A 22,872-nucleotide genomic window follows, 5' to 3' on the forward strand; every position below is an offset into this window, starting at 1 on the left:
TACCGCTGCCGGCACTGCTGTAACCTCCCAGGAATGTGTGCATGGAGAGGAGGAGAGAAGCACCAGATGATGAGCAAGGCACACTGGGAGAGAGGACTGTGGTGCTGAATGTGCAGATACCACAGCTTATGGGATATTATCAATCCTCAGAAAATTATGTTCTTTTCTGTGCTCTGATTATTATTACTTACATCTTACAGCTATAATTTGTTATCCATTTGAGAACTGAGATCTGACCTTAAAGTACAAATTACATATGTGTGGAGTGATCAGCAGTCTATGGAGGAGGGTGGCATGATGGGGACAATTAAAAAGGAAGAAGGAGACACCAATGTGATGAGTGATCAACAATCTATGGAGGAGGGTGGCATGATGGAGACAATTAAGGAGGAAAAAAGAGACACCTATGTGAGGAGTGATCAGCGGTCTATGGAGGAGAGTGACATGAGAGTGACTAGCGAAGAGGACATTATTACTGGGTTGAGCATTGGTAAGTGATAAATGTATCTCCTTTTAATGTCCAGTGCATATAAGCTGTGTGTTCTACATCTTGTCAGTATATAGGAGTCGAGTCTGAGGAAGGTTTCATAGCTGAAAGCTTACTCTTTTTCTTCTAAGTTAGCCAATAAATGGCATCATCCTGATTCAAAACGTCTTGCTTTCACTAGTGCAATAAGCTAACTCTCTAACTGAATGACAAAGCTAACAGTTAGTAAACTATCTCTCAAACTGAGTCACTAAGCTATCAATCACAGGTTCAGTGAGTCTCAAATGAGCACAAATCAATCACAAAATGCAAATACACAGCACTGCTCTCTCCAGCACAACCTCTCACACAGTACTGAGTAACAGCAAGGAGATAATCCAAGATGGCACCCGCCTTACATAGGGAAGGGTGTGGCCAGAACTCTGCTCATTCCTATTGGTTGCTAGGGACATTCTGATAAAAAAGCTGATTACACTCGTAGTCAGAATTTGTAACCACAGTGGATTACGGATTATAACTGTGGTGCTGTAGGCCGCAATTACGACTTGTCATTACAGAAGATATCCATAAATTACAGGTCATTATGCTCAACACTACCTGGGACAGAGGAGGGGGCAAAAGGGAGTTAGACTGGCCTCCCCTTGACCCCCTGGGGGCCGTACCGCAAACAGGCCTTCAGGGATTACCACGTTAGTACACGATAATCCCTGTCTGGCAGATGGCCAAGCAGGAAGTGACACTCACTTCCTGTTGGTGAAGCAATCACGTGTGCAGAAGCGGTTTGCTCAAATACGCTTCCATGCATGCGCAGCGCGTCAAAATGTGGCGGTCAGTTTAAAAACACGTGCGTCTCCATAGACTTATATGACTTCCGATCCGCCGCAAGAGCCGCACGGTAACATAGGTATGCACTTGTTTTGGGGATGAGGCAAAAAAGTCACTTCCATCGCATTGTGCCGCGCCACGTCGGTATGGAGGACCCCATAGACTAACATTGCCCTAGCGGTAGGCTGCGGTGGAAATGTGGCACCGTGCTGTGCCAGTGTGAAAGGGCCCTCAGGCATCTGTAGTGAGGTGCACCCTGCCACTGAATGCATGGTCCAACAACCAGCATACACATTCCACTACATGCTGGTGGGGGCTGGGATGGCAGTCCTGGTAACATAATGGAGGCTGGGGATCCACCATTGTGGCCCCAAACAGCACATCAGCTAGCGGAAGGGGTCACTTTCCACCAGCTGATAGGGCAGGAGCTGTTGGGCCAACAATCTTACCAGGAGCTCATTGTTGCGGATCACTGTTGGGTCAGTTGGGGCGAGAGGCCTTTTCCTTGTAGTCATTTCCGGGGGAGAGAGGCCTGGCGCTGGGAGACAAACTGGGGGGAGGAGACAGCCGATGAGGTCTGGATGCTGCTTCTAGCCTGGTGTGCAGAGGGGGTTGGCGTGCAGTGGGACTGGGCAGGCTGCACATGATGCACAGAGTGATGGCTAGAGGAAGGCGAGAGGGGCCTTTTGCTGCTGCTTCTCCTGCCGCACTCTGTCCACTGCTGCCCTGTGCATTCCTGCCTCTCTTTAATAAATCCCACTGTACCATGTGAAGGATTTTGAGGTGGGACATCATGCCTGGTGTCCCCAACTTGGTGCCCGCTTACCCTCTGCTCACCGACACACCACAGAGGTTGCAGACTGTGCAGGACTCATCTTTGCGATGAGCAGTAAAGCAGCTCCATGCCGAAGATGACCGCAATACACTCCTGTTGTAGCTGGATGTTGCCCAGCATGGGACTAGGAGCTCACAGATGGGATGGCTGCTCCTGGGTTGTGGCTCTGCTGCTACCTACCCTACCAGTAGAGTCCATGCCCCTAGGCTGCACCTGACGCACCATCCTGAACGATTAATGCTTGACTGATAAACCATCACTGCTGCCTGTAGGGAAACCAGATGTCATCCACGATCGGTCGTCCACCTCATCATCAAAAGACAAATCATCGTCCCCGAACAGTTTGGCCTGGGGACTGGATAGACAAGGTGCATCCAATGATAGGCCCTCCACCTGGCCATGAGGCACCTCTGAGTTCGACTGGTGGGAGGATTTTATTTTCGGGGGCTGTATGAAGAAAAAACGGGCCATTTCTTTCACCACGGTCCCCACCAGGTCTTGGGAGTTTAGTCCCATTGTCTCCTCAAGGGCTTCTCCCCACATTCTGCCTCAAATACAATCCACCATAGAGGCTGCCCCCTGCTGGCCAATGGTGCGCTGCACAGGTCAGGGGGGTTTGCCTGCTGCTGCCAACCACCACCTCATTCTCTCCTTACACAGGTTGTGGATGTGACGGGTGGGCCTTGCCTGCTGATGTCTAGACAAGGACCCACCTCATCCACCATCATTCCATCTGCGGCTTGCAGTGTCATCACCCTTGCTGTGCTTCATTGTGAACAAACATATAGAGGGTGAAACACGACAAATTTATTGGGGCAGCTAAGAAATTTGGGGGCTTGAGGAACCAGGGCTGTGGAGTCGGAGTTGGAGTCGTTGATTTCATAAACTGAGGAGTCAGAGTCGGATGATTTTTGTACAAAATCCATAGCTCTGTTAAGTATTAGACTAAGGAGTCGGAGTCAAGGAGTCGGAGTCGGGGCCATTTTGGGTACCCAGCGTTGGAGCCGGAGTCGGAGGTTTCATAAACTGAGGAGTTGGAGTCGAAAGATTTTTGTACCGACTCCACAGCCCTGTGGGGAACACACAAAAAAAACATTAATTGTGAAAGAGCAAGTTGTTTGAATGCTCTCTAACTCACTCTCTAACTAACACTAAACACAGGTTTGTTTGTTTTTCTTATTTTTATTTTTTTGTGGGGGTGGGGGGGGGGGGGTGGGGGGTTATGAAAAGAAAACAAATTGGACTAAAATACAGGAGAAAAACAAAAACAAATTGCAAACTAAAATTAAAAGAATAAAAGTGAAATAAAAAGAAAATAAAAAAAGATCAAATCAAAATATATTAAAATCAAATTAAAGTAAATCAAATTTGAAATGAAAGACTGAAATTAAATAATCAAAAAAGTTAAAAACACTACACTAACGTCACTATCTCTCACTACACTCCAAAACAAACTATCTCTCTGACACACTACAGCTAACCTTCTCGTTCACTCACTAGTCACTCACTACCTCAGGGCCGGATTTAAGCCCAGGTCATGGCCTAGGGCAGTGCTCTGCAAACTTGGCTCTCCAGCTGTTAAGGAACTAAAAGTCCCACAATGCATTGCAGGAGTCTGACAGCTACAGTCATGTCATGATTCATAAAGGCAAACGTATTGTGGGACTTGTAGTTACATAACAGCAGATCACTGGCCTAGGGTGACTCAGGAGCAAAGGCGGTTGGGCAGTGGGCTGTAAATGTGCAGTTTGCAATTGAATTTTCAATTGCAAGCTTGCAGTGCAGGGAGAGGTCGGGTGAGTGCCTGACTGCAGAACTCTCCTGCTGTTGCCTATGGCTGGCTGTGTAGTGTGTTTGTCTGCTTGCCAGTTCTGGTCTGTGGCTGTCCGCCCTGCTTCATTGTTTCACTACTTCACAATAGCTGTGGGCAACCGGACCTGGCTGGTCTTGTGGGCAGAGAGTCACTCGCCAGATGTGATTCCCACATCCCTCCTCCACACAGCAGAACCGCCAGTCACGCACCTCTCCACTCGCCTCCAGTGCCAAAGCTTCCTCTTCCCTTCCTCCGTCATTAGCTGCCACTATGCATCTCTTTCTGCAGCTGGTGTTTCCTATCGTAATTCACCAGTGATGTGCCGACAAGCCACATGTGAGAGATGCTGGCTGCAGAAAGAGATGCACAGTGGCGGCTAATGATGGGAATGAGGGGAAGAGGAAGCCTCGGCGCTGGTGGCAGGCGGAGAGGTGAGTGACTGCTGGTGTTTCTGTTGAGGGAGCTGTACTGAGATGGGGATGGGACCTAAGCTTCTAGGGGGGACCACCTAAGCTTCTAGGGGGGAGGGAGGGGAAACATCTGGCCATCTATACTACAAGGGGTTGGGGGTGCATCTGGCCACCTGTGCTGCAAGTGGGAGAGCGTCTGGCTTCCTGTGGGACAGGGGGAGAAGTTGGCTAACTATACTGAAGAGGGGGTTATCTGCCTTCCAATACTGAAGAGGAGGGGGGTGGGGGGTATATTGGAGGAGATGCTGTTGGTCAGGGGGCGGCTGGTGACAGTAAAAATACGGCCCTGCACTACACAACAGTTTGCCTCTGCTCTCTCTATTGCCGCGAATTCTGCAGGGGGTTCCGGCCGAATCGCTCCCGCAAGCGATTCGGCCGCGGCGCCGGTATCCCCTATGGCAGAGTTTCCCCGTGCGATTCATGTGCGGGGAAACTCTGCGGAATCGCGGCGGAAACTGCGACAGTGGAAACGGGCCCTATCACACTACAACACACCCTCTCTCACTGTCACTAGCAGGGCTGTGGAGTCGAAGTTGAGGAGTTGGAACTGGAGCAATTTTTGGGTACCTGGAGTCGAAGTCAGAGAAAAAATGCACCAACTCCGACTCCTAATGAATTTAAACTGTAATTAAAATCAGGGCTGTGGAGTGGGAGTCGTGGAGTCGGAGTCGGGGCAATTTTGGGTGCCTGGAGTCTGAGTCGGGAAAAAATGCTCCGACTCCTAATGAATTTAAACTGTAATTAAAATAGAAAATATGATAATGTTCTATTTCTCAGATAATAGCCATCATAAATAATTTATACATACAGTAATAGCTGTGCTTAGTCCACAAAAATGAAATAATCAAAATTAGTTACTTGTGCTGCTTCAATAAAGCAGTCCCCGTATTTTTAAAGTCAGATATACATATCTGATTGTGACTGTACAGTATATATGATTTGTACACAGAAATCTCTTATATATACTAAATAACATATATGGTGTAAGTATAAAGCCTGATGTGTAGCTGTGTCACTAATAGAGATGGTCAATGAGATGGAAATAATTCTGCGTTGATTCTCATTTATGCAAATGTACGCACTCTTTTTGCTCATGAAATCAAATAATTTGATATGTTGTTAAAATTTGGTTTGGTGACTACGAATTAAATAGTACCTGAGAAGGATGAAAATAAAAGTTTTATACATACCTGGGGCTTCTTCCAGCCCCCATCAGGCTAATCAGTCCCTCGCTGTCCACCTCCACCACCTGGATCTTCTGCTATGAGTCCTGGTAATTCAGCCAGTCAGCGCAGTCCGGCCACGTGCCGCTCCTACAGCCAGGAGCGTTCTGCATCCGCACAATAGTGCTGCGCAGGTGTAGTATGCTCCTGGCGGCGGAGTGTGTGCATGCGCACTACGCCTGACTGGCTCAAGTACCTGGACTCATAGCAGAAGATCCAGGGGGCGGAGGAAGACAGCGAGGGACTGATTAGGCTGAAGGGGGCTGGAGGAAGCCCCATGTATGTATAAAACTTTAATTTCATCTGTCTCAGGTTTACTTTGTTACACAGTAGTACTATACTCTCCACAGAGCACTCTCCACAGAGCTGCAGAGAATCCACTGAGAATCTTGTGCACATTGAACACAGAGGTGTTGTCTATCACCCATAAACCTTGTTCAGATTGTACATGAAGAATGTGTAATAGAGGAAGAATCCCCTTATTCCCCTGCAGAGTACCTGCACATCACTTTTACATGTACCCACAGTTACATTGCCTAGGGCCTGATAGATGTTCTTTGTTCCGGTCTGTACCTTTTACACGTACTCTTACCAAGGACTAGTTTTAGTCTATGACTAAATGGAATAAATATGGCAGTCTCAATATCCTTCTCACTTCAGTTGTCTTTTAAAATTCCTAAGCGTTTGCAGTTAAGAGACGAATTTCATGTTACATACTTTCAACAACAAGATTGTGATATGCAAATTAGAGGAGCTGGAGTCGGTGGATTTTTGTACCGACTCCACAGCCCTGATTAAAATAGAAAATATGATAAAATGTTCTATTTCTCAGATAATAGTCATCATAAGTTATATATACAGTAATAGCTGTGCTTAGCCCACAAAAATAAAATAAACCAATAAAAAATAGTTACTTGTGCTGCTTCAAGAAAGCAGTCCCTGTATTTTTAAAGTATTTTTAAAGTCAGATATACATATCTGATTGTGACTGTATATATGATGTGCACACAGGAATCTCTTATATATGCTAAATAACATTTATGCTGTAAGAATAAAGCCTGATGTGTAGCCGTGTCACTAATAGAGATGGTCAATGAGATGGAAATAATTCTGCGTTGATTCTGATTTATGCAAATGTATGCACTCTCTATGCTCATGAAATCAAATAATTTGATATGTTGTTAAAATTTGGTTTGGTGACTACGAATTAAAGGGTACCTGAGACGGATCAAAAGAAAAGTTTTATACATACCTGGGGCTTCCTCCAGCCCCCTTCAGGCCAATCAGTCCCTCGCTGTCCTCCACCACCCGGATCTTCTGCTATGAGTCCCGGTAATTCAGCCAGTCAGCGCAGTCTGGCCACATGCTGCTTCCACAGCCAGGAGCGTTCTGCATCTACGCAATAGTGCTGCACAGGTGTAGTACGTTCCTGGTGGCAGAGTGTGTTCATGCGCATTACGCCCAACTAGCTCAAGTGCCTGGACCCATAGCAGAAGATTCAGGTGGCAGAGGAGGACAGCGAGGGACTGATTAGCCTGAAGGGGGCTGGAGGAAACCCCAGGTATGTATAAAACTTTCATCTGTCTCAGGTTTACTTTAAGTTACACAGTAGTACTCTACATATGCACTCCCCACAGAGCTGCAGAGAATCCACTGAGAATGTTGTGCACATTCAACACAGAGATGTTGTCTATCACTCATAAACCTGGTTCAGATTGTGCATGAAGAATGTGTAATAGAGGAAGAATCCCCTCATTCCCCTGCAGAGTACCTGCACATCACTCTTACATGTACCCACAGTTACATTTACTAGGGCCTGATAGATGTTCTTTGTTCCTGTCTGTACCTTCTACAAGTACTCTTACCAAGGACTAGTTTTAGGCCTAGTTCACATCTATGAATCGCAGATGGCCGTGTGATCGGAACACATCGCGTATGATCGCACGCCATCTGCGCTGCTACCCGCTGCACTGCTGATCCCATCCATTGACAGTGAATGGATCAACTCTTCACTTGCGAGCAGAATGTATGCAGCAGTATGTAAGCGCATCATAGCACATCATACTGCTGCGCAGCGCATTTGATGTGAATGGCAGAAAGGCTGTCTATACCATTCTGCTGTTCTTGCATGTTACCACGTCATACGCGCTTCCAAATGTGTACGGAAGCGCATATGATGTGAACGAGGCCTAAGTCTATGACTAAAAGTGTTAGAGGCAGAAGATCAGCTGGATAGCCAGGTAACTGGTATTGTTTAAGGCCTCTTGCACGCTGCATGCATTTCCGATTCAGATTCCACTTTTTAATCGGTTTTTACATAGTTACATACATAGTAACTATGTATGTAACTATGTAAAAACCGATTAAAAAGCGGAATCTGAATCGGAAATGCATGCAGTGTGCAAGAGGCCTAAAACGGAATAAATAAGGCAGCCTCCATATCCCTCTCAGTTCAGTTGTCTTTTAAAATTCTTAAGCGTTGGCAGTTAAGAGATGCATTTTATATCACATACTTTCAATCAACAAGATTGTAATATGCAAGTTAGAGGAGTCGGAGTCGTGGAATCCTGAGGAATCGGTGTATTTTTGTACAGACTCCACAGCCCTGGTCACTAGGCCTCTCTACACTCACATCTCACTTTCTGCTCTATCACACTAACTTCAGCAAACTCCTCCTTCTCACTCACTAGTGCACTACAATCTGTCTGTCTACTCACTCCTCACTCACTATCTCACAACTCGCCAGATTCTGTCACACAAGTCAATCCACACACAACTGATTCTCTGCAGCACAATGCAGCACACTGTCTCCCTCAATATCTTTCTCCTCACTGAACCCACCTCTCTTATATACAAGAGGGGAGGGATAGCCTGTGATAGATAGCTAGGATCTGGTTGCTAGGGCCTATAATTGGCCCGGATTGGTAGAGAATCTGATTGGCCGGTTAATTCTGCTATATTTAATGTGAGCTATATTGGTGGATGTGCGCAGAGTTTGCACATTTCCGCATGTAATCCGCGGTACACTGATTGGCCTGAAATGACCGTGGTGTTCCTTTTTTTATGGTAATTTTCTGAAATGTAAGTCCAATCACAGGACTGGGAAATACTCAGTAGTATTGGACCAATCAGAGAGTGCGGAGGCATCCCGTGGGCAGGCTTGCTCGAATGGACCCAAATGCGATTGGAGTGCGTTCGAATCCGGGTCTGGGTCTAATCCGTATTCGTGATCGTGACCATAGAATTCAATTCGAGTTTGCATTCGAGTCGGGATCATGAATTGAATCTGGATCACGAGTCGTAATCACGAATGGCCTTAAAGCATCATGTTTTTTTTAAAGAAAAAACACAATTAAATATATGTGGAGGTGTAATAAAAAAAATTGATGGAAAACATTTTTTTCTGTATTTGTTTATTCTTCTTCACCATCTTCAAGTTCTTCTTTTTCTTCTCTCCATCTATTTATTCACTGTCTTTTTACTTTTTCACCATTTTCTTTCTCAACATCATCTTCACCATCTTCTTCTTCACCACCTGGTTCTTCTTCTTCTTCACCTGGTTCTTCTTCTTCATCTGGTTCTTCTTCACCTGGTTCTTCTTCGCCCGGTTATTCTTCTTCACCTGGTCCTTCTCCTCCTCCTCCTCCTCATCCTTCTTCTGGTTCTTCTTCACCTGGTTATTCTTCTTCTTCACCTGGTTGTTCTTCTTCTTCACATGATTCTTCTTCTGGTTCTTCTTCTTCTTCACCTGGTTGTTCTTCATCTCCTCCTCCTTCTCCTCCTCCTCCTTCTCCTCCACCTCCTCCTCCTTCTCCTCATCCTTCTTCTCCACCTCCTTCTCCTCCTTCTTCTTCTTCTTCACCTGGTTCTTCTTCACCTGGTTGTTGTTGTTGTTCTTCTTCTTCTTCTCCTCCACCACCACCACCACCACGCGCTGGCTGTGACTTTGAGAGGAGGATGCTGCTGCACGCACCTCCTCTCTCGGCTGCTCTACCATCATGTAGAGTGCCTTAGTCAGAGACAGCAGGTTTCCTGGGCGCCTGATGCTGCTGGCTGCAGGCACCGGCTGCTGTGCTGGCTGGACAGGGACAGAGGGGGTGGAAGGGTGGGGGAAGGCTACCTCCAATCGCCGAACAAGGATCTGCTGCAACTCCCTTGTTCGCTGCTCAGGTTATCCAGCAGGCAGGAACTGACCCCCCTTCCCCTTCAGCTGTGGGTCCAGGATCATGCTGATGCAGATGTCCTCCCGAGCATGCATCTGCTTAACTCTGGGGTCCGTGCGCAGGCACCACAGCATGTGCGCTGCCATGGGGAACAGGGTGGACTGTCCAGCAGGGACATCAAGGTCAGCGGCCGCAATGCTGTCTTCCTCCTCTGGCCCCTGAGCCTCTTCCTGCCCTCTCCACCCTTGCACCACTGCAGCTGCGCTCTGCTGTTCCCCCTCAAAAGCAACGTCCAGGACCTCCAACTCCTCCTCCTCCTCCAACAACTCGAAGTCCTCTGCAGAAGTGGACTGCACAGCTGGCTGCTGTTCCAGCTGGATCAGGGCCTCCTCTCCCACTTCCATCAAATCACACAGGGCCCTGTCCAGCAGACAAACAATGGGCACCCACTGGCAGAGGGATGCCCGTTCCTTACTCACCAGGTTGGTTCCCTGCAGGAAGGGAGCCAACACCAAGCACACCTGCTGCATCTGCCCCCACTGTGCGTTGGAGAGGAGCTGGAGGTTGGTGGTGCTGGTGAGAGTGGCCTCAATGATGTGGCGGTTGACAGCCCTTCTCTGCTCAACCAGCCGCCCCAATATCGCCAGGGTGGAATTCCAGCAAGTTGGCACATCGATGACAAGCCGGTGTCGTGACATGCCCTCGCATTGCTGCAGGTCGGCCAGGTTTGCTGCGGCCCCGGCTGAGCGGCGGAAACTGCGAACAATTTTTCTAACCACTTCCAACAGATTGTCCATCCCTTGGTAGGTGCACAGGAACTTCTGCACCACCAGGTTCAGGACATGGGCCAAGCAGGGGACATGGGTCAAGTGTCCCCTGGTGATGGCAGCCTGCAGGTTGGCTGCATTGTCAGACACCACCAATATGACTCTGGGGGTCAGCCACGTCTTCCCCTGCTCCCTAAGGTTGAGAAGGACGTAGGCTGACCATCTCCAGCAGCGCTTGGCAGTGGCTGGCCTTCAGGCTGCTGCTGAGGCGGGGTCGCTTGGCGGCGGGAGCTGCTGTTTCTCCCCTGACCACCGTGTGGTGACACCACATACTGGGCTGCTGGTGCTGCTGCTTATGCGCCCGAGGATGGACCTGCTGCTTCCTTGCTGGCACTTTCCACCAGGCTGACCCAGTGAGCTGTAAAGGACAGGTAGCGGTCTGTCCCGAAATGGGTGCTCCAGGAGTCCATGGTGATGTGGATCCGCTCACTCACGGCGTGATCGAGCGAGCGTCCCACGTTCGCCATAGCGAACCGGTGCAGTGCTGGGATCGCCCTGCGGGAGAAGTGGTGGCGGCTGGGGTTTTGCCACTCCGGGATCCCATACTGCAGGAGCGCTCTCATGTCGCCCCTCTCCTGCTTAAAGGAGTATGGCAGGAGCTAGAAGCACATGGCCCGGCAAGCAACCCGTTCAGCACCCGGATACGCCTGTTGGTGGGAGACAGAACCTTGGTCACACCAGGAAACGACTCACTGAGCAGGGTCTGGCAGCGTTTGCCTGCACGAGAGGATGTTGAGGCAATTGTGGAGGGAGCGGATGAGGCCACTCAGGACTGGCTGCCGAGGGGGAGGGGAGGGGGGGAGCAATGCCTTTCTGCGCTCCTGCTGCTGATGCTGGATGAGCAGGAGGGTGGGATGCTGCTGAAGGCTGTGCAGTGGCTGTCCTGCTCTGACCACTGTCTGCGCCACTTTCCCTCTACCTCAGAAAGTCAGTATAGTCCTCAAAGTGCTTGGTCTCCAAGTGGGTCTACAGGCTCGAGGTACCCAACTTGTGCAGATAACGACCTCTGCTCAGGCTGGCACTGCAACGGTGGCAAATGGCACGGGTCTCATCGTCATCGTACTCAGTGAAGTATCACCAGACTGGGGATTTGAATTTGCCCTTCTTGCTTGAGGGCTGAGGAGGTTTTTTGCCTTTGGAGGGCTGTTTTTTTTTTTTTTTTTTACTTTGCTTGGTGGAGGTTTGGTGCAGATGGTGGTAACGGCTGAAGCAGCGGGCTGTGGCTCCTGCTTTCCACACCCTGTGCTGGCCACCATGCTGTTGCCACGCCTCTGTGCCAGAGACGCCGCCTCCTCCGACGAGCTGCCTTCACCCAACTGTGGCACATAGGGACAGTCCCGCATCTCATCATCATCATCATCCGCAAACATCTCCTCTGAGCCCCCAACCACCTCTTCTGCCCCAACATCCATTGCATCAGGCCCCTCCTCCTCCTCATGAAAATCAGTTTGTTGTTGACCGACAACAAACTCCTCCACCTCAAACTCCTCCCCCTTGCATGTCCCCATCATCTCCTCCTCAAACTCAGCAACAACATCTCTCAAAGCGCTCGCGGTCCTTGGGGAGAAGAGCGATCTCAGTTAGGGCAGGATGGCAGCTAAGGTCGAAATAACCTCAAGCGGTGGTGGAGGGCAGCTGCTGCTGTGGAGCGGAGTGCTGGTGGTGGCACTGGTCTCGTTGGAGGTCTGGCTGGAAATGGTGGTCTGCTGCTCCGCCATCATTTCCACGACAGCCTGTGCCTGACTCTACTCAATGGGCCGGCGACGACGACCCGTCTCAAAGATGGGCGCAACACGCTACTGCTGCGCCTCTGCTCCCTCCTCCACAACTCTGTGGTCAGTGGCAGGCAGCGGACCAATCACAGACCTTCCAGCAGTGGTGGCGGCAATGCCACTGCCTCTCCTTATGGTGCCTCTACCTCTGCCAGTCATTGTATAATATACACATACAAGAAAAACAAAGAAAATATATACAGTACAGACCAAAAGTTCTCATTCAAAGAGTTTTCTTTATTTTCATGACTATGAACATTGTAGATTCACACTGAAGGCATCCAAACTATGAATTAACACATGTGGAAGTATAGTACATAACCAAAAAGTGTGAAACAACTGAAAATATGTCATATTCTAGGTTCTTCAAAGTAGCCACCTATTGCTTTGATTACTGCTTTGCACACTCTTGGCATTCTCTTGATGAGCTTCAAGAGGTAGTCACCTGAAATGGTTTTCACTTCACAGGTATGTCCTGTCAGGTTTAATAAGTGGGATTTCTTGCTTTATAAATGGGGTTGGGACCATCAGTTGTGTTGTGGAGAGGTCAGGTGGATACACAGCTGATAGTCCTACTGGATAGACTGTTAGAATGTGTATTATGGCAAGAAAAAAGCAGCTAAGCAAAGAAAAACGAGTGGCCATCATTTAAGAAATGAATGTCAGTAAGTTCATCCGAGTCACCAGCCTCAGAAATTGCAGGTTAACAGCAGCTCAGATTAGAGACCAGGTCATTGCCACACAGAGTTCTAGCAGCAGACACATCTCTAGAACAACAGTTAAGAGGAGACTGTGTCAATCCGGCCTTTATGGTAGAATAGCTGCTAGGAAACCACTGCTAAGGACAGGCAACACGCAGAAGAGACTTGTTTGGGCTAAAGAACACAAGGAATGGACATTAGACCAGTGGCAATCTGTGCTTTGGTCAGATGAGTCCAAATTTGAGATTTTTGGTTCCAACCACTGTGTCTTTGTGCGATGCAGAAAAGTGAACGGATGGTCTCTACATGCCTGGTTCCCACCGTGAAGCATGGAGGAGGAGGTGTGATGGTTTGGGGGTGCTTTGCTGGTGACACTGTTGGGGATTTATTCAAAATTGAAGGCATACTGAACCAGCATGGCTACCACAGCATCTTGCAGAGGCATGCTATTCCATCCGGTTTGCATTTAGTTGGACCATCATTTATTTTTCAACAGTACAATGACCCCAAACACACCTCCAGGCTGTGTAAGGGCTATTTGACCAGGAAGGAGAGTGATGGATTGCTGAGCCAGATGACCTGGCCTCCACAGTCACCAGACCTGAACCCAACGAGATGGTTTGGGGTGAGCTGGACCGCAGAGTGAAGGCAAAAGGGCCAACAAGTGCTAAGCATCTCTGGAAACTCCTTCAAGACTGTTGGACGACCATTTCAGGTGACTACCTCTTGAAGCTCATCAAGAGAATGCCACGAGTGTGCAAAGCAGTAATCAAAGCAAAAGGTGGCTACTTTGGAAAACCTATAATATGACATTTTCAGTTGTTTCACACTTTTTGCTTATGTACTATACTTCCACATGTGTTAATTCATAGTTTGGATGCCTTGAGTGTGAATCTACAATGTTCATAGTCATGAAAATAAAGAAAACTCTTTGAATGAGAAGGTGTGTCCAAACTTTTGGACTGTACTGCGTCAGGGAGACGCAGCAGTCACAAATCACATCAGATGCTGGCCTGCCTGCTAAGTAACTAACAGTACTGCAGCTGCATGCGTCACTAAATCAACTCACAGACTAACAGTACAAATTAACTAAACTAGTACACAACAACTAACTATAATTCCTAACCTACCTACAGGCTAGTAGGCTAAAGCTACCCTAGGCTAGCAGGCCTAGCCTGCACACAGACCTAACACTAGCCTAGCACAGTATACAGTATATACACTACACTAGCTGACTGAACTATAACAATCAAATCACTATCTATCAATAAATGTGTAATAAAGATGTGTAGGATGTAAAACGCTGTGTTAAACACAAGAAAAGCACTTGCTCAGACCAACAATAGGACTGGATATGGTCTCAGTACCACAGAGTCACAAGCAAGGACGAGTTCCTCAACATGGCTGCCGTTTTATATAGAGGAGGGGAATGCCAGGCTCCCCTCCTCTAATTGGTTGCTAGGGCCTCGGCTGGGGGCCTTGTGATTGGCCCAACGACGTCTTCCCCTGGATACCACACGCCTAGCAGAATCCGGATTCATGATCACGGGTTAACACCTGTGATCACGGCCGGATTTGAGTGCAAAATCCAGATGCATTTGAATTCGGACCCGTGATCGGTATCGATCTCCGGATTTGAATTCGAGGCCCAGATTCATGCAAAACAACTCATGATCACAGGTTAACCGTGATCACGAGATCCAGATGAGCACCACTGCCTGCGGGATTCCCATTTCCACATAACTATTCTGCATTCTCTGATTGGTCCGATGCTTCTGAGCTCAGTGATTGGCTGACATTTCCGAGTTGCTGTAATGCGGCATTCTGACATTGCAGCGTTTCTGTTTTGGAAATCGGCGTCCTGATGGAAATGTCAGCCCATCCCCAGTCACAGTTTCCTTATTTGCTTAATTGGGAATAAGAGAGAGAAACACGTACATTACACGGGGCATATGAGTGACATGAGGACACAGCGGTAATAAGAATGTGGAAGTGACACCACATTGCTCTACAAACATAACACAGATCTCTTGCTATAAGTACATATAGGTCTGTTGTCACAGGAGTAACACATTGCTTCCACTGTCTCATCAAGCTCTACATTCACTGCTGCTCAATGTATGGCCAATGCTTTAGGTGTGGGAGGGGCCAATGACATGCAAATTGGCTGCCTGTAATGAGCTCCACCTTCTGCAGTTCTCATTCAGGCTGATAACTTGTAATGGTCAGTAGCATGCCAATAACTCTGAGATGGTGCAAACTGTATGCTAATTTTATGCAAAGATATGCAACTGCTGCATCTGGTCCATTTCCAGTCTGCACAGACTTTGCCTCAACTTGGAATTATCAGCAGCTCACTGACCATCCCTAATGATAATTGTTCGTCCCCTCAGAATTCTCTAACAGGAAGTGATGATTTTTCTCTATTTGCAGCGCATAGTCCCGGCATCAGGAACCTCTCAGAGACTCGTCTCTCTGTATCCACAGACTGTACAATGGATGATGATGTCACTGGACAAGCGTCTCCTGCAGATATCCTGGTTACCCCAAATATTCCCCCAGACCCCCCTCACCTGTATAATCCTGAGCAGCCTCATACCCAGCACAGCTCTCCCCCTGCTGGAGGGTCTCATTCCTGTTCCACATGTGGGAATTGTTTTGTGAGGAAATCAAATCTTGTCATCCATGAGAGAACTCACATTGGTGTGAATCCGTATTCATGTGCTGAGTGTGGGAAATGTTTTGTACAGAAATCGAATCTACTAAGGCATGAGAGATATCACACTGGAGAGAAGCCCTATTCATGTGCTGAGTGTGGGAAATGTTTTGTACAGAAATCATATCTTGTCATTCATGAGAGAACTCACACTGGTGAAAAGCCGTATTCATGTGCTGAGTGTGGGAAATGTTTTGTACAGAAAAATTTAGACCTTGTAATCCATGAAAGCACTCACACTGGTGAGAAGCCGTATTCATGTGCTGAGTGTGGGAAATGTTTTGTACAGAAATCATGTCTTGTCATCCATGAGAGAACTCACACTGGTGTGAAGCCGTATTCATGTGCTGAGTGTGGGAAATGTTTTGTACAGAAATCTAATCTACTAAGGCATGAGAGATATCACACTGGAGAGAAGCCCTATTCATGTGCTAAGTGTGGGAAATGTTTTGTACAGAAGTCTAATCTACTAAGGCATGAGAGATATCACACTGGAGAGAAGCCCTATTCATGTGCTAAGTGTGGAAAATGTTTTGTAGGGAAAGCAGAGCTTGTCATCCATGAAAGCACTCACACTGGTGAGAAGCCGTATTCATGTGCTGAGTGTGGGAAATATTTTTCACTTAAATCAAATCTTGTCATCCATGAGAGATCTCACACTGGTGTGAAGCCCTATTCATGTGCTGAGTGTGAGAAATGTTTTGTACGGAAATCACATCTTGTCATCCATGAGAGAACCCACACTGGAGAGAAGCCGTATTCATGTGCTGAATGTGGGAAATGTTTTGTACAGAAATCACATCTTCTCAGTCATGAGAAATCTGACACTGGAGAGAAGCCGTATTCATGTGCTGAATGTGGGAAATGTTTTGTACATAAATCACATCTTCTCAGGCATCAGAAATCTCACACAGCTGGTAAATAAGAGTCAGTGAAACATAACTTCACCTTTAGTGAACCTGAACTGGCCACAGCATACGGCTCTCCATCTCACCAACACAGCTGGAAGTAGGGAGTATGGAGAGTGGAGTGCAGCGGCCAATAACAGGCTTGTTCAGTTCCGCTTATCCCTCTCACATCACTGGTGAGAAGTAGTGATTGTCAAGTCAATGCAAATGTCTTCGAGTTGATGCAAATGTATGCAAATTTATATGCAAATGTATGCTGAGGTAAAGTCTGATTGGTTCATTTTCAAGCTGAATAAATTTGCATAACAATTTGCATAAATGTGCATCAACTCGAAGTTATTTTCATCTACTTGACCATCACTAGCGAGAAGCTCTATTACTGCACTGAGTGTGGGAAATGTTTTGGTTGTGGTTTATTTCTTGCTAGACGCACCTGGCAGCATATTATACAGAGTCCCGGGGCTCTTTCATGCTACTCAGCGCATTGTTTTGTAAAGCAAGTCCCTGAACTGAGGTGGCATGATGGGATAAACATGGCTACATATAGTACTAAGCCTGATTAGTAATTGGTTGTGTTCATCTTTTATTTATTCCATTGCAAGTGTTAAAGATGTAGTTGAAAATAAAGCACAAGTCAGATCCGTACCCCTCTGGGTCCTCCCCAGGCTCCCCACATCCTTTTCCCGACCAGCTATCCAGCGCTTCACCCTCTGGAACAGCTATACTCAACCGGGGTTCCACGTCGATTTGACACTTCCGTGGGACACAACAGTCCCACTTTCCCCATTTCTGTGGAACAATATAGTCCCGCTTTGGCATATGGCTGCAGCAGTGGAAAGTTTCCTTCATGGTGCTGCGAGGGATGCGGCGGATGGATCTGTAAAGACGCCGCATCACCCGAAGCTAGGTCTATAGTTCCGGCACGCCCGGGAGTTCAAACAGAATCCCTGCTTCAAGGAGGAGGAAAGGACATCAGATGGTAAGTATGGGGGGGGGGGGGGGGGGTGTTCCCTGCACTGACACCAATGACCAAAGCAGCCACAGAAAGGGTGGACAAAGCAGCCACAGAAACGGGGGATAAAGCAGCCACAGAAAGGGGGACAAAGCAGACACAGAAAAAGAGGACAATGCAGCCACAGAAACGGGGGACAAAGCAGCACACAAACAGGACAAAGAAGCCACACAAATGGGGAGAGACGTAGCCACACAAATGGGGGGCATAGTAGCCATAGAACAATACTGTGCAATTGTGGTAAACAATATGTGGGGAGAACCACCAGAGCCCTTAAGACAAGGGTACAGGAACATATTCGTAACATTAAGAAAGGGTTTGGTGGACATAGCATATCTGAGAATTTTAGGGTTCACCATGGCTGTGACCCAAGGGGTTTGCAGTTTTGTGGGTTGGAGAAGGTTGTATATGGATGGAGGGGGTGTCATAGGGTGAGGCACATTTCTAAAAAAGAAACCCGCTTGACTTACAGTATGGGAAGCCTCCAACCTGGAGGACATAATGTAGATCTAGATTTGAACTGTTTTATTGCTAATAATTGAGGATGGATAATGTGTTTAATATAAGAGAGAGGACGGTGAATAGCTACCTTGGATTATAGAATTAATTTGGAACTGATGAGTAAACAATAAGTTAATAGTGAGCTAAAACACTTTTTTAGCAGGTCTTAATGGCGAATACATTTTATTAATAATTATGATTTTATTAATAATTATGATTTTAGTGATCATGTGTAAGAAGGAAGAGTTTGGGATGTATAATGTGTATAACTGTAAATGGAATCTCCCTCGGCTACGCTGGAATGTGGATAGTAGTAGTAAGAAGATGGGAGTGATATATTTAATAATAGCGCGGCGTGCACTCGCGCTTTAACCAATCATAGCCCGGTATCAGGGAGCCAATAGGAAACGGGCATGCAGAGAATGCCGGGAATATGACGCGTATGGCGTCATGTATCAGGCCCCGGTATCTGTCCTAGGCATTGGCTGAGTTTAAGCCGGTGGTGACGCGGGTACGCGGAGCCTGTCGGGAGTATGACGCGTATAGCGCCATGGAAACAGTTCCGGCATGTAGGCTAACATTAAGTCAAACCTGACCAATAGGAGAGCATTAGCCCTCGTGACAGAATGCAGCCCAACCAACAGGAGCGCATGAGCGCTGTGGGTGGGATGGTGGGAGCGGCCAGTAAGGCGCAGTGCGTAATAAATATGTCCTGGTAGGCGTCCAATCTCCGTGCCCCTGATGAGTTACAAGGAAGTAACGAAATCGATCGGGCGGAGGTGGACGTACCAGGATAAGAGAATTGCCCTGTGAGTGGAGTCAGTGCAGAGGTGGCTAGAAGGTCGTGGGAATCAAGCCCAAACAGCATGCCCAGCCTGGCAACGGGGGAGAGCCCGTGAGAAAAACTCTGTGCGAATGTAATCAGCATGGACATGTGAGTGTGATTTTTAATAAAACTGATTTTAAGGAGACAGTATTACGCTATGTGAGGTTCCTTTCGGAGGTCTTGCAAACAAAAGGATAACGATACAGAGCAGCGTTTGCACCAGGATCCTGAGGCACCCAGGCTTCCTGGAATCGTGCATGATTGGCCAGTCTAACAGTGGCCAATACGTCCGGTGAGTCTGATCACTAGTGGGTGTCTATGGTGGAGGTGCTTCCGGTATTGATGCAAGTCTATGGACAATATGCTGGCGATCTAAAGAATGTGTTTTGAAGCTCATTGTTCAAGGGTGTGTGCTAAACATAATAGATATATTGACTTGTGAAAGGTCTGCCTAGACCTGGTGGTGGCGCACCTTGGAGGACATTGTACAATTGGCTATAGCGCTTTGAAAATTTGTTTATATATTATATAGTAGCCATAGAAACAGGGGAGACAAAGCAGCCACACAAATGGGGGTCGCACTTGTTATTAGGAGAAGGCACATGGGAGCCATAATTGCTAACAAGGAGGACAAAGGGGGCCATTCCTATTAAGGGGGACGTAGCTGGCTACACTAAATAAAGAGGGCACAGGTGCCATACTATGCAGAGGACATGGGTCCAATTTTTATATATAGAAAATATATATATGTGTGTGTGTAAAGTTATTTTTTTTAACAATAAAACTTTATTCTCACACAGCACAATACAATGCAGGGAAGGATCAGGATAGAGTAATCAAAATACAGTGCAGGAAAGAATGCAGTATCAAGCGAACAATCATATAGGAGGAGTCCTATAAAAGGGCCCACATAAAATCCATAAAAGCATGAGGAATGGTTTTTGTCTTTAATTGAAAGTATCTCTGTGCAACGCGTTTCAGGGGGACAATCTCCCTTTCATTAGGCAAATAGTAGTTGCATTTAAATACAATAAGTCAAAAAACTATTGGTAGGACATTGATGCCGTCTGGGCCAATCAGTGTCTATATGCAAATTTAATCCGGAACCATGAGTCTCTGTGGCGTGCAAAAAAATTCCTTGACCTAAGTGGGATTGGTAAGTATATGAATGGATATAAAAGTGAGTTAGAGAGTTATCAAATACAACTGCCACTAGGTGGCAGCCACAGTGCACTTATCTAGATAAATAAATCCTGCAGTTCCATCCTCATCCAACAGAGGGTGCATTCCCCCTTTTTGGGGGTATGTAGTTATTAATTATTTCTAAAACTTGTTACTAAATTGTTACATTAATTTGTACATAAGTGGTCAATAATGAGCGAGTCATAATATTAAAGGAACACTATCAAAGTTTAAGTTTTTTCCCCGAAACCCTTTAGGTGTTAGAAGGGATTTGTAATGGCATATAATAGTAGTAAACAAAAAAAAAAAATCCAACAGCTTATCAGATTTTGTATATTGCTGGGACAGTGCAGGGGTGACGGGTGACGGAGGAGTTTCTGTATTCAGCGTTATAGGCAGCAACAGGAATGCCTCTCTTCCTCTGCACAAACATTGCCAGAGGCAAGTAAACAATCCATGCTGGGCCAACAGCAGAGAGACTTCTTATGTGAGAGCAGATTATTTCACATGCTGTAGTGAGAGATTAGCTGACTGAATCAGTGTTGAATCTGTGAATCTCTTACTACAGCGTGTGAAATAATCTGCCCTCAAATAAGAAGTCTCTCTGTTGTCGGCCCAGCATTAGTCTGCTACTATTATCTGCCATAACAAATCTCTTCTAATTCCAAAAGGGCTTCTGGAAAAAAACGTAAACTTTGATAGTATTCCTTTAATTGCGGCTAGGAGTCATTAAAGAGGAACAATTAAAGAAACAAGTGAAGTACGTTGGTGGAGGCGCCCAAAAGTATGTTATAGCAACAGCTAGATAATTTTACTCATAAAATTGGATAAAAATAAGTAAATAAAAATATATATGGTATGATGAGGAGGTCTCTTACCTCCAAAGAAGACTCACGTGGGTAGAAAAAGGAGTCTTTATTAAAATAACGGTTATACTGTAGACAACGCGTTTCACGGGACTCAGCCCGCTTCCTCAGGTCAATAAAACAGATAACCTTAACAATAGCCGTGCGGAGCTCGGGCGCATAGATCACTTAATGAAACGTTCATTCTGTGAACCCCACATACCTATAGAGCTAATAGCCAGCAACAATAGAAAGCTTTTCAGAAGTCTCTGATCACAGCCTGTGGGAAAGGAATGCCTTGTTTATCAGCTGTTTGTGTTGATGTCAGGCTAGAACTGTACCATGTAGATAGGTTCCACTTCTCTGTCACTATTCACAGAGGAATGATTTGCTGTTTGCCTGCTTTCTCACACATCATATGAGAACATCTGATTTTTTTTTTTAGCTACAGAGAAGGTTCTAAAGAGAAGCACCTGTACTTTTTCCTGTATTTGCATGACCCTTCCCCCCCCCTCATTTAGAATGAGGTCTTCCAGGCTGTAAACTCTGTTTACTTCAGACTGCGTGAGGCAGAGAGACACAGGATCAGGTACACAGAACTGCAGCTGATGAATTATTTACACATTATTTGAAGCTATATTTTGGATTTCTATAATTCTGAAGAGATTTTACTCAGTATTACAGCCAGTGAAGATTGTCTCTGTATGCTGGATGTGCTGGACACAGTCCTCCATAGTAATGCCCTCAGTGAAAACTATTCTCTGTAAATGTCATATTTTCTTCACATAATAAAAAAAGGTGAAAAAAAAGCCTTTGTATTGCTATTTGCTAGTAATTACTGGAAATATATGTGGCATTTAGAGTTTAGTTAACTTTGATAGTTGTCCTTTAATGTTTATAGTGGGTTGAATGGTAGTTAAATAATTAACTTGTTTCGGACTGGGATGATGTAAATCTACGGGAGCTGCTATTCCTGCCACGGCATAGATTTCACTCGCCACCGCCATGCGCTGTCACTTCGCTCGCCGCTCCCACCAATCGCATTACGCCACAGCTCACTCGCGCTGCTATCGGTATGACAGCAGAGCTCCATGAGCTGGTCAGGAGCTGATTTCATTGGCTCCTGCCCCTGCCATCACTGTAAGCCAATCCCATTGGCTCACATTGATCACAGGAGCTTTTTTTTGGTAGCAAGCAATCTGTTCTTTGAGGCAAAAAATGGAGGGGGCCGGCTGCACATGCACTCATCAAACAAATGGGAGCAGGGAAACCAAGCACCAAAGTCCACAGCAACCAGAAAAAGGGGATCCCGCTGCACCAGAGGATTTGAAAGTAGAAATGTATTTATTGTTCAATCCAGCATTACAGCAACAGATAAAAGCTCACGCGTATCGGAGCAGACGGCTCCTTAGTCATAGCTCCTAATAATCATAGCTATGATTAGCTGTCTGCTCCGATACGTGTGAGCTTTTATCTGTTGCTGTAATGCTGGATTTAACAATAAAGACATTTCTACTTTCAAATCATCTGGTGCAGCGGGATCCCCTTTTTCTGGAATCTGTTCTTTGAATCTTAATGCTTTTATCCAGGTGTCAGTAACTGTTTTATTTGGGGACCTTTCTTGGAGGAATCTCTTCTTCAGGATCTTTGACTGTTCCTCAAAATCTGTGTTTTTTGTATCGTTTCCTCCTGATCCTTTTGAAATGGCCTAACGGTACATTTTTGTTAGCCATTGGCATGGCTTGTAGTGTTCACTAGTATAATTA

At 46.5% G+C, this 22,872-nt stretch overlaps 1 protein-coding gene across 1 annotated transcript in view; it reads left to right on the plus strand.

Annotated features, from left to right (window-relative positions):
* The window catches only part of LOC137525343 (uncharacterized), a 440,546-nt gene that overhangs the window by 325,449 nt on the left and 92,225 nt on the right, over window positions 1-22,872 (plus strand). Inside the window, 2 exon segments of the mRNA XM_068246397.1 lie at window positions 224-490; window positions 15,679-16,745. Of these exon segments, the coding sequence (XP_068102498.1) occupies window positions 224-490; window positions 15,679-16,745 (1,334 nt within the window).

This window comes from Hyperolius riggenbachi, chromosome 7 (genome assembly GCF_040937935.1).
Source record: "Hyperolius riggenbachi isolate aHypRig1 chromosome 7, aHypRig1.pri, whole genome shotgun sequence".
Lineage (NCBI taxonomy): Eukaryota > Metazoa > Chordata > Amphibia > Anura > Hyperoliidae > Hyperolius > Hyperolius riggenbachi.